At 42.5% G+C, this 11502-nt stretch overlaps 1 protein-coding gene across 1 annotated transcript in view; it reads right to left on the minus strand.

Moving 5' to 3' along the window:
* The window catches only part of Gtpbp4 (GTP binding protein 4), a 24121-nt gene extending 17824 nt beyond the window's left edge, over positions 1 to 6297 (minus strand). The window contains exons 1-5 of the mRNA XM_021179876.1: positions 6122 to 6297; positions 2809 to 2979; positions 2105 to 2208; positions 1890 to 2026; positions 879 to 979 (exon numbers count right to left, since the gene is read on the minus strand). Of these exons, the coding sequence (XP_021035535.1) occupies positions 879 to 979; positions 1890 to 2026; positions 2105 to 2208; positions 2809 to 2979; positions 6122 to 6169 (561 nt within the window). The 5' untranslated portion in view covers positions 6170 to 6297. The remainder of the gene's footprint in view (positions 1 to 878; positions 980 to 1889; positions 2027 to 2104; positions 2209 to 2808; positions 2980 to 6121) is intronic.
* Between the last annotated feature and the right edge of the window lie 5205 nt (positions 6298 to 11502).

Consider the following 11502-nt stretch of genomic DNA (forward strand, 5'->3'; position numbering starts at 1 on the left):
TCTCTCTCTCTCTCTCTCTCTCTCTCTCTCTCTCTCTCACACACACACACACACACACACACACTCATGAACACATGTACAAATGTTCTGACACTGGTTAAGCCCTAATATGTCCAGAAGTAGCAAATCACTTTTACTTAAACCAAAGCTTAATAATTCTACTCAAGTAGAGAGAGACACAGCCCTGAACTCTGAAGACATGAAGACACAGGCAAGAGGTCAGCCTAGGCTACATAACAAGATCCTGTCTCAGAAAAAAAAAAAAAAAAACAGTGCGGGGGGGTGGGGGGGGAGGGAAGGAGGGAGGAAGGGGGAGAGAGGGAGAGAGAGAGAGACTAATTCTACTACAAAGAACAGCTAGCTCACATGAAAGTTGACACAATCACTACGATAGATAACCAATCACCCAAGTAGCTCCAGGCTCAGAAACTCCAGCTCAGTGAGTGCCACCAGGCATAAGCGCATTCCCAGAGTGATGTGCTGTGCTGGTGTTTCAGATGAGACAACTAAGTGGACATACTTAGATCACAGCATGCATACTTGAAAATACACTGACACAACACTACCATGATACACGCTCTCCAGCTGTTAACAAAAATTAACTGAGACGTCTCAGCTCCTGAGAAACTGTATGGCACACAACAATCAAGCTGAGTGGTCTTGGCAATCACTACTTAAATCTAGATTCAGACACCGAGTGAAACCCTCCAAAGGATGGTGGACGCTTCAGCTTCAGGATCCTGAAGACAGGGCCAGCTCTATTAATGAGTATTCCCAAGCACATTCTAAATCCCACAAAGGGAATTCAGTTAACCAGTGTGCTGCTTTGTCTACAAATAAAAAACAAAACAAAACAATAAAACAAAAAAAGCACCAACCTTGTTGATGAAGCTGGATTTCCCAACATTTGGATACCCACACAAAAGCAGAGTCCTTGTATTTGGATCAATGGTTGGCAAGCGGGATAAATGTTGACGTACTGTAAAGAGTTTTAAGTTAAAAATTGAGAATTTAAGATTGGCTTGAAATTTTACTTTCTATGCCATTATACTCTAAGCTCATAGCTATTTTAATAACCTTAGATGGCACAAATTCCTCACTGTAGCTTTTTAGGGGGGCAATAGGAGCACACTGATTGTTGACCTTAGAGCCGCATCCTGCTAGGAACGCGCTGCATCACTGAGCTGTATCCCCAACACATTTTTACTTTGAGACAAAGTCTCACTATAACAGACTGTGCATTCGATCTTTCTCAGGCAGGTCTTGAACTTGTAATCCTCCTACCTTAGCTTCACGAGTAGCTGGACCACACTTTTGTAATTGCAAAAGTGATGGAGAAAATGAGGGATGTAAGGAAACTGACAACATATACATGAACACACAACACAGAGTATTTTCCAAATATGGCTACACCAAGAGTCATGTACTTATCTACCAATCTACATCTCAGTTGCTTTAAGTCAAGTGAGACTAAGAACCATGTTTGGGAAAGATGATTACGGACGGATAATTGGTCCACAGTGTATTTTCAAGTATGCATGCTGTGATCTAAGTATGTCCACTTAGTTGTCTCATCTGAAACACCAGCACAGCTCTAGCATGTGCCACTGAGCTATCGTGAGAACCCCACAGATCTGTAGCAAACACTTTCAGGGGAAAGAGCACAATGCCCAACAAAATATTTGTAGGGCTTAGGGGTTAGCACAAGGTCCAATTACCAGCTCTAACTCGGAAATTTCCTATTAAATAAAAGTGTTTTCAGATTTATGTTTTACTTACTAAATATTAAGAACATGCATCTACTGAACTTCCAAAAAATGAAAACTAAAAAAAAAAGTCCCAAACATGAAAAAGCACAGTAAAACTTTTTTTTACTGTATGACAACTACCTTGTTCCAGATACTCCAAGCTCTGCCTCTGTCTCTTGATAATAGTACACATTCGTCCGAGGGCCGCACGCTTCAGCTGCTTGCATCGGTACAGAGAATCACCATATTTCATAAGACGCACATAATCTTTAGCAACACTTAGAAAAAGAGAAAATAATCTAAGGGTTTGTATTTTTTGGTAATAACATAAGATATATAGTAAGAAAATACCTTACTTGTCCACCAAGTTTTTGGCAATATTTATTTGACCTAGAGCCAACTTGTAGTGATCCTTGTCATAGAGAATATTCATTAAGTCAGCGTAAAATGGATGGATATCCTATAATGAAAAAATGAAATGTACAACGTCACTCCGTATAAGAAACACTAGAGAAGCTGGGCGTGGTGGCGCACGCCTTTAATCCCAGCACTCGGGACGCAGAGTCAGGCAGATTTCTGAGTTTGAGGCCAGCATGGTCTACAAAGTGAGTTCCAGGACAGCCAGGGCTACACAGAGAAACCCTGTCTCGAAAAACAAAAAACAAACAAACCAAAAAAAAAAAAAAAAAAAAAAAAACCACTCGAGAAGCAGCTCCCTCTCCCCTCTTCACACCTGCAGCTCGGATCCCCAGACCCCCCCGTCTCCTGGCCAAAGACCCTGTCACGCCACCCCTAAGGAAACAAGCAGTCACTGGTAGTCACACTAACCTCTATCCTACTACAGTGACAGAACTACTTAGGACCCAGTTCTCCCCACAGACACTAGGTTCCACGCCGCCTGCCCGAGGGGGTGGAGCTTGGAGAGGGCCATGGGCTCTCTAAACCACTTTGCTAATGTTCACAGGAGATCAGTTATTTCATCTCTTCTCTAACAAATACATCCATCTGGCTAATATGGCTCTCGGTAGTCTCGTATGTTATGACCATTCTTGTCACTTACATCCAATTTGGGGAAATCCGACAGAATCTGCGACAGTCTGTCATGGTAATTCTGTTGAGTAAACTTGACTTTTCTCATATAAAAATGTCGAATTCGATGAATTTGATAATGTTTATGAATAACCGTTGGAGTCTTTCGTTGAGTCTTGGATAATGTCAGGTCAATAAAGTCCTATAATTAAAGAAAATAATTAAGATAAAATTCAAACATGGACTATTTGCTTATAACTTTCTTAAAACATTAATCCAGTAGTACATGGTTTAAACTACAAAATTTACTTTTTTCAAAAATCAACTGTTTTATATACAACTTGGCTCATCTTTATAGTTTCTGGCCTTTATGAAAACTTGCTACCCACCACCAAGACTAAGATAGTTGGGAGAATCCCAACCCTCCTGAAGAATGCCTGACTAAAAGGGACAGTGCTGGTAGTGTCTCTAAGTGTCAGAGCCTTGCATTATTTATGCCCTCACTCACTCAGCCCCTACACCAAGTATGACACCAAGATCAACTAGGCTGCGCCTCACAAAGACCCAGCCCCATCCCTGATAATGGGAGCATGCTCCATGTGTCCAGCCACCCCAGGACCTGAATTTGGAATGGCTGAAAAACCTGTGAATACTTCCAACTGATGGAGGAGGCCCCTTCCTTGTCACTCTTCCAATAAAAATATGCCTGGGGTGGGAGAGAGGCCTTGCTAATGGTTGCTGAAATATATTTTACCCCATGTTTTTAATGCTATTTTAACTTTCAAATAAACTCAAGAATAAATCAGAAGAAAAAGAGCCAGCTCTTCAATTTCAAGGACTTTGTAGCTTTGATTTTAAAGGGGTATAAAATGAAAAATCTAAAACTCATCATCTAAAATTTCCTGGGTATGCTGAGTAGACTATTTGAGGACTTGAGATATTCGTACTTATTCACTTTTACCCAACCATAGAAAGCTGTTCTACTTTCCCACTTCCATTAATTGAACAATATTGATCATTTTCTATAATAAAGGATAGAATGAACACAATGCTGAAGACAAAACAGTGAAGAAGACACCAAGATCCAACGAAACAAAACCAAAGGCAAGCAGGTAATCACAACACAGTCTGCCAGATCACGGAGAGCATGGATACGCAGGCCTGCTGCTCTTCTACTCTGCTCCTTTCCATGGTCCTCATATCTCTTAAAAGCTGCCCACTGAAAAGTTTCTCCAAACTCACCCAGTTATCAGTATATTCTTTGTTTTTATTTTTCTAAACAGGGTTTCTCTGTGTGTAGCTTTGGCTGTCCTGGAACTTGCTCTGTACACGAGGCTAGCCTCAAACTCACAGAGATCTCCTGCCTTTGCCTCCTCAGTAATGGGATTAAAGGCATACACTAACACAGTTCTCACTACATTCTTATGTTATCCCAAATTCCTGATATTTACAGGAGTTTATAGTCAGGGTTCCCTCTGCCCAAGCCCTCCAAAACAGAGAGATATTTGAGTTCACTTTATAAAATGGCACAGTACTTGTGTGTAGAAGAATCCACATATATTTGTCATATACGGTAAATAGCTGTAACTATATTAGGGAATATTCCTTTAAAAAAATCTGTGTGCATGGTGGCTCACGCCTTTAACCCTAATCCTAGAGGCAGAAATGCATGAGTTCTAGGACAGCCAAGGCAGCCAAAAAGAAAGCAAACAAACAAAAAAGAGAAAATAAAGTCTATGTACATTAAATATAGATGCAATTTTCAAATAGTGTTTTTAATCTGTGTTGGTTGACTCTGGATTTGAACTCATACAGAGGGCCAACTGGAGTTCACACTTCTCCATCATATTGCAGTGGGTATAAACACATTCAGTTATTCCTTCAGAAAATCTTTTTTTTAAAGATTTATTTATTTATTTATTATATGTAAGTACACTGTAGCTGTCCTCAGATACTCCAGAAAAGGGCATCAGATTTCGTTAAGGATGATTGTGAGCCACCGTGTGGTTGCTGGGATTTGAACTTGAGACCTTCGGAAGAGCAGCCGGCGCTCCTAAACCACTGAGCCATCTCGACAGCCCCCAGAATATGATTCTTAAAAGACGCAGACTAGTCTATGTGTTTCTATATACAGAACTTGGCACACACTTTACAAAAGCACCCCATACTCTTCAGATTGAGTTTTTATTTCCAACCACCAAAGGCTTCCTTCCCATCACTCATCTGCAAACAGACCTCCTTCAAGGCAACAGAAACGAAGGCTGCCTTTCCTAGGTCAATTATATCAACAAAGTTCCTTTGACCCAATGAACTCTATTTCCAGTGAAATAAAAAGTGTACGAGTTCCTTCAACATGCACTTGAGAAGTAGTGGAGACAGTCTTGTGGGCTAAAGCAAAATGTGATTCCTACATGTAGTTTCTTTCCAATTACTACAAACGCGTGAGAAACGTATCAGAATGGATATCAGAGAGAGGAAGAAAGGAGAAATACAGAGAGGTGTAAGGAAAACAACTAGTGGAAACATATGGTTTTTGTCTTTTCGAGACAGGGTCTCTCAGAGATCCGCCTACCTTTGCCTCCCTAGTGCTGAGACTAAAGGCGTGCACCACCACGCCCACCAGAAAATACTAGTTCTTTACACAAGTTTTCAAAGCAAGCTCATTCAGAAAGGGGGATGTCGAAAATACCCACACTGCGGTCAATTTAATGATAGTGACCCTGGTTCCCCTAACTGATCCTGCAATTCAATGCCCATGGCTTACCAGAGAAACCAGTGTATCCTTTTAGGTTCTTTAGCCTACCTCATACTCGACATTTGGGAGGAAAGCATCTTGCTACGTTACATAATTTGGGCCTGGCTACTTGCGTGCTTATAACCAATTGCATCTTTTAAGTCCAACAACAAAATGACAGCTACCTAAAATCTTTTTAGACCGTGACATCACGAATCAAATTCTACTTAAAGGGGAGGGTACTCACACGACGCTCACCACTGACCCCATTCAGGCTTCCTACCTAGCTCCTTTCTGTGGCCACCACCCAGACACTTTGTCCTGTCGGCAGGCCACACAAGAATCATAGGCTCTGGAACGGCCCTGATGTCTTGGAGGGATTCTAGGGCTTAGGGTACCCAAGGACAGCGGGAGAGGGGCCTGGTTTCAGAGAGTGGGACTGATCTCCGAGGGTCCCGAGGACAAAGCTTAGCAAGTGGAGCTCGGCACTGAGGGCCGAGGGACTGCACGGTGTCCTCCCTCCCCCAGTCTCGGGGATACAGGCCTGGACCCTCCCTGGCGACTTGTCGGGGAAATGGAGATAGGCGGAAACGACCTCTGTCACCCCTACCTTGGCAGACGGCACCACCGTAATCTTCTTGAAGTTGTAATGCGCCATGCTGCCGGTGGAACGCACGAGGAAACCTGGAGGAGCGGAGGACCGGACTTCCGCCGGCGGAGGTGGGCGGGACTTCCGCTATCCGGCGTGACACAACTTTGGCGGCAGCACTCAAGCGTTACGTCATTTCCTGAATGTCCGCGAGGCGTGGCCCACGCGTCCGCCCCGACAGGCTTCTAGTCCCACAGCGTCCCCGCTCGGCCGGGAAGTCCGCCGCCAAGAGAAAAGTGGGCCGGAAGAGCCGCGGTAGAGATCGGCTGGGCTTGAGAGGTGGAAGAGATAACCTTGCGGGGTGAAAGGGAGACTCCCCGCTGGCCACCTTGGCGGGGCTCTCAGGAAACACTGCCCTCACCCAAGCCGGCTTCGGGGCTCCAAAGGGTGTTTCCAGCCACCTCTGGGGACGCCGCGGCCAGGGCGAGTGACTAGCGGGAAGACGCAGCGCGGGGCTCCTGCATCACTTTGGTGTCCCCTGAGCAAGAAGGGCTGTCGTCTGGCAGTGTGGAAAGTTATTTATTCGAGTAAATTATGTTGACGGGGCTTCTGTTAATGGAGGAGACTGCATCCTTCCAGGTGGCCCGAGTTCCCTCTCCTGACCTTGCCGTCTCGAGGTGGTTTGTAGGTGCTCGACCTTCACCTGACGTGGGCCAGTGAAAAAACTCTGCACCCCCCCCCCCCACACACACACACACAGCTGCCCAGAACCCAGGCACCAGACATGGACACAAAGTCTGATCCGTACAGACCTACATGGATTGAAGCCAACCTTCCCACTTCCGTTTTCCCTGTCAGTTTAATTAAGCCTCCCATTTCTTTACCTTAATCCATCTACTCTCGCCTCATGATTATCTTTTAACTAAATGACCCTTTCTCAGGTGTTGCCATCTTCTTCAAACCTTTCTCCCTATTTTTCTGTGGCATCCATCATTCTGGTACTTGATGTCTAGAATGCAGTCTTCTTTGCTAATTTACCTTCCTGAGTTTCTCCCTAACTAGATAATCCTCAAGGTTCTTCCTCTCCTCAAAGTCTCCTTTCTGATGGGTGGCTTCACAGCCCCAGTGTGGATTACTTTGTTAATACAAACTGCTTTCAGCCTGGTGTTTTATTTAATTCCAATCAGACATTTCAATCAGAAGTGAAATTTCTACTCTACATGACTCCAGATATGTTAAATTGGGTATTTCCCAAGAGCATTTACTTTCTGCTTTTCTGACTAAATGCATCTCTCTGTGCTGTTGGGAAGGAGTGGTGAGATGGCTCAGCGGTTAAGAGCACTGACTGCTCTTCCAATGGTCCCGAGTTCAAATCCCAGCAACCACATAGTGGCTCACAACCACCGGTAATGAGAACTGACACCCTCTTCTGGTGCATTTGAAGTCAGCTACAGTGTACTTATGTATAATAATAAATAAATCTTTGGGCTGGAGTAAGCAAGAACTGAGTGAGGCTGGGCAGTGGTGGCACACGCCTTTGATCCAAGCACTTGGGAGGCAGACACAGGTAGATTTCTGAGTTTGAGCCTGGTCTACAGAGTGAGTTCCAGAACAGCCAGGGCTACACAGAGAAACCCTGTCTCAGAAAACAAACAAAAAAAAACCTGAGTGAACTGAAATGATCCCAGCAAGCTGGGTGGACTGGAGCAAGCAGAGGTCCTAAAAATTCAATTCCCAAAGCTCACAACCATCTGTACATATACAGTGTACTCACATACATATAATAAATAAATCTTTAAAAAAAAAAAAAAAGGCCGGGTGTGGTGGCGCATGCCTTTAATTCCAACACTCAGGGGGCAGAGGCAGTCGAATTTCTGAGTTCGAGGCCAGCCTGGTCTACAAAGTGAGTTCCAGGACAGCCAGGGCTACACAGAGAAACCCTGTCTCAAAAAACAAAACAAAACAAAACAAAAAAATGGAAAGGAAAGGACAGCCTCACATTCTGACTCCCCACTAGGGTACTGAACAAGTCAAGAGCAAGGTTGACCAGGACTAAAGACCTTGAAATAAAGTTAGTAGGTGAGGCCTCAGGGGCAGAGGTGAGGTCATAAGAAGAGTGGCCCTACTGGTGATGAATCCCAGGAACAGGAGCAGAGGAGGAAAATTATGGAATAAGGCAAAAGAGCTGTCTGTGGTCCCACACAGTGGGTTAGCAGAATCCAGGTATTCACCAAGGAGACTCAGCCCTTGGAGCCCAGCTCAAATAGGAGGAAGTGGATAAGGATGAAGCACTTGGACAATTGATATAATTCACTCCCAGGTAACTCAAGAATCCCATAAATAGGGCTGACTATAACTCAAGCACTGTTCAAAGCAGTTGACCCCAAATTAACTCACTTAGCTCCTACAAAAACCTTATAATAGTTGGTGAGGAAACAAAATTATACAATTTTGTTATATGTAGATATTATATAAAATTATATAAGATATATAAGAATTATATAAAAAGCCTTAAACATGTGACTTGGCTCCTACAAAACCTGCTTTGACATACTGCTTCTAAGTCATTGTGTGTGCTCTCTCACTTTTCAGATCTTTTAACAAGTCCTGCTCTTCTTACATGAAAATGTCTATCATGTTCCCATCATTCCAGTATTAAAAATCAATTTGAAGCACATTGCCATTTGCTATCTTAGCATTACTGCTCATTATTGTGTCAGCAAGTTAAATAAGCATGCTTTGATCATTCTAAATGAAACCTCCAAGATTACTAGAATTTACCTGCTGTGATCACATACTACCCAGGAATGCTCTGTCCAACAAATCTGCAACGAGCAAAGCTATTTCCCCATTGTTCCTTTATTCAGGTCCTGTATTTTCTCAAACTCCTGGCTTTCCCCAAACTATTATAGAACCAACTTCTTTTTTGTTGGACCCTTTTAAAAAAAAAAGTTGTTTTGGGATTTTGTTTTTGTTTTGTTTTGGGATGAAGTCTTGCTCTGTAGCCCAGACTGGTTTGAGACTCATTGTTTAACCCAAGCTTATCTGGAGCTCAGCTTGTAGCCTAAGATGGTCTGGAACTCACTATATAATAAAATTCCTGAAATTTGTGGTGATTCTCCTGCCTCAGCCTCCTGGGTGTTGTTGGGTATATAGATATGAGACACTACCACACTTGGCTAAACTAATTTGATTTTCTTGTAGAGCGCTGGAGATTGAACTAGGCAAGCACTCCTCCACTGAGCTCCACAGCCGCCCCCCCCCCCGGTCCTTTTTCTTTTACCATCGTTTAGATATTACATTATTTGCTTCTGATGGGAAGCCATTCTTTCTTCAGCACTTAATCTAAGGGAAGTAATTGAAAAATATCTTACGTTTACATGACTTTAGTATTTACATTAACTTAGTTATTTACATTTTAATATTTTAAAAAATTCCCAGAAATAGCCAGCCATGGTGTCACCTTTAATCCAAGCACTCAAAAGGCAGAGACAGGTGGGTCTCTGAGTTCAAGGCCAGCCTGGTCTACCGATCATGTTTCAGGACAGCCAAGGCTACATAGACGAACCCTTTCTTGGGGGGGCGGAGAAAGGAAGGAACGAAGGAAGGAAGGAAAAGCGGAAGAAAAGAAAAGAAAAAAATCCTCAACAACCAGCAACCTTCTGATCTGACTAGAGACATACTTCATATCCAAAATCACACAGCTCTAAGTGGCAGGCAGAGCAGACCTGGCAGAAGCCAGCTGAACTTACAGCTATCTCATAAACACAATCATTTATGTACACAACATGCATAAGGGACAGAAGTTATTACATACTATGAATTGTCATTATATGTGATTGCAGTTGCAGGTCACTTGTTCATTCAGAAAAGGACTCACTCATGAAAAGAAACAGAGAAAACAGACTGAAGTTCATGTCAGAAAATAAATGTGAAAGAGTTTCATAAACCAACCCAAAAAAGAGCTAACATCACAAATTTTTTACTCTTTTACCCAAGAATTAAAATTACATTTATTTGTTTCTTTGTTTGTTTGAGATTTTTTGAGACAGGTTTTCTATATAGCTCTGACTGTCCTGGAACCCACGATGTAGATCAGGCTGGTCTCAAACTCAGACATACACCTGCCTCTGCCTCTCGAGTGCAAGCATTAAAGGCATAGAGTCAAAAGCTCTAAGTTATGGCTCCAACTCCAGTTTACAAACTGTGAGTCAGAAGATACTACTTAATTCCTTTGATCTTTAGTTTTCTCTTTGGCAATATGGGGGACAACAAATACTCACCCTCAAAGGATTATTTATGGTAGGTAAGAAATACATGAACACAAAAGCAAAGCACGAGTTGGGGGACAGTGTAGTCACCATTAGTCATAAAATGTAATTCTGAAATTCCTTTGGGTCATCATGTACTAAATGCCAAATTTCTTTTAAGAATTCTTCCTATATGAATGCCAATAATCTCTTAAATTGCTTGTAGACTAGGGAGTACATAAACCTTCTAGCCCTACTTGCTTTCAAGTATTTTGCTTTTAGCTGACTTTGGAAGGCCATGTAACTAAGCACTACGATCTGAGTATCCCACTAGCTTTTCATTAGATGCCCTCAATGAGAATGGGTGCTACCAGGTTACTTTTCAGGGACTTAAACACTACTTTTGTTTAATTCAGTAAATTTGTTTGTTTGTTTTTGTTTTCCAAGGCAGGATTTCTCTGTGTTGTATCCCTGGATGTCCTATAACTCTCTCTATAGACTTCAAACTCAGAGATCCACCTGTTTGTGCCTCCCAAGTGCTGGGGTTAAGGTGTATACCACCATTACCTGGTGAGTTCAGAAACTCTTTACTGCACAGATGTCCAGTGGTTGACTTTTTGAGGTTAGGAGACCAAAACTTTACCCTTAAATCATACGAACACTGTAATTTTCTGAATATATGCCATAAAGTTTAATTACACATGGTTACTTTGCCTCCAATCAACTTTTTCCATGCCTTAAATTACCCCCTTTAGCCCACAAATATCACCAAACCCTATCCTGAATTATGTAGTTTTGAGACTTGGGTCTGTCTTCTTATCCTTAACATCTTTTTTTTTAAGATTTATTTATTTATTATATGTAAGTACACTATAGCTGTCTTCAGACACTCCAGAAGAAGGCATCAGATCTCATTGCAGGTGGTTGTGAGTTACCATGTGGTTGCTGGGATTTGAACTCAGGGCCTTCATAAGAGCAGTCGGTGCTCTTACCCACTGAGCCATCTCTCCAGTTCCTATCCTTAACATCTTAATATAATTCTTAACTCTTGAAAAAAAACCCTCATCATTTCAGTTATTTCCATACAGATCTGGTTCAGTAAGATATAGTCATGAAAGAGGAAAATTACTGACCACCAGAACTCTCACCCCA

This window comes from Mus caroli, chromosome 13, assembly GCF_900094665.2.
Source record: "Mus caroli chromosome 13, CAROLI_EIJ_v1.1, whole genome shotgun sequence".
NCBI classification, from domain to species: Eukaryota; Metazoa; Chordata; class Mammalia; order Rodentia; family Muridae; genus Mus; species Mus caroli.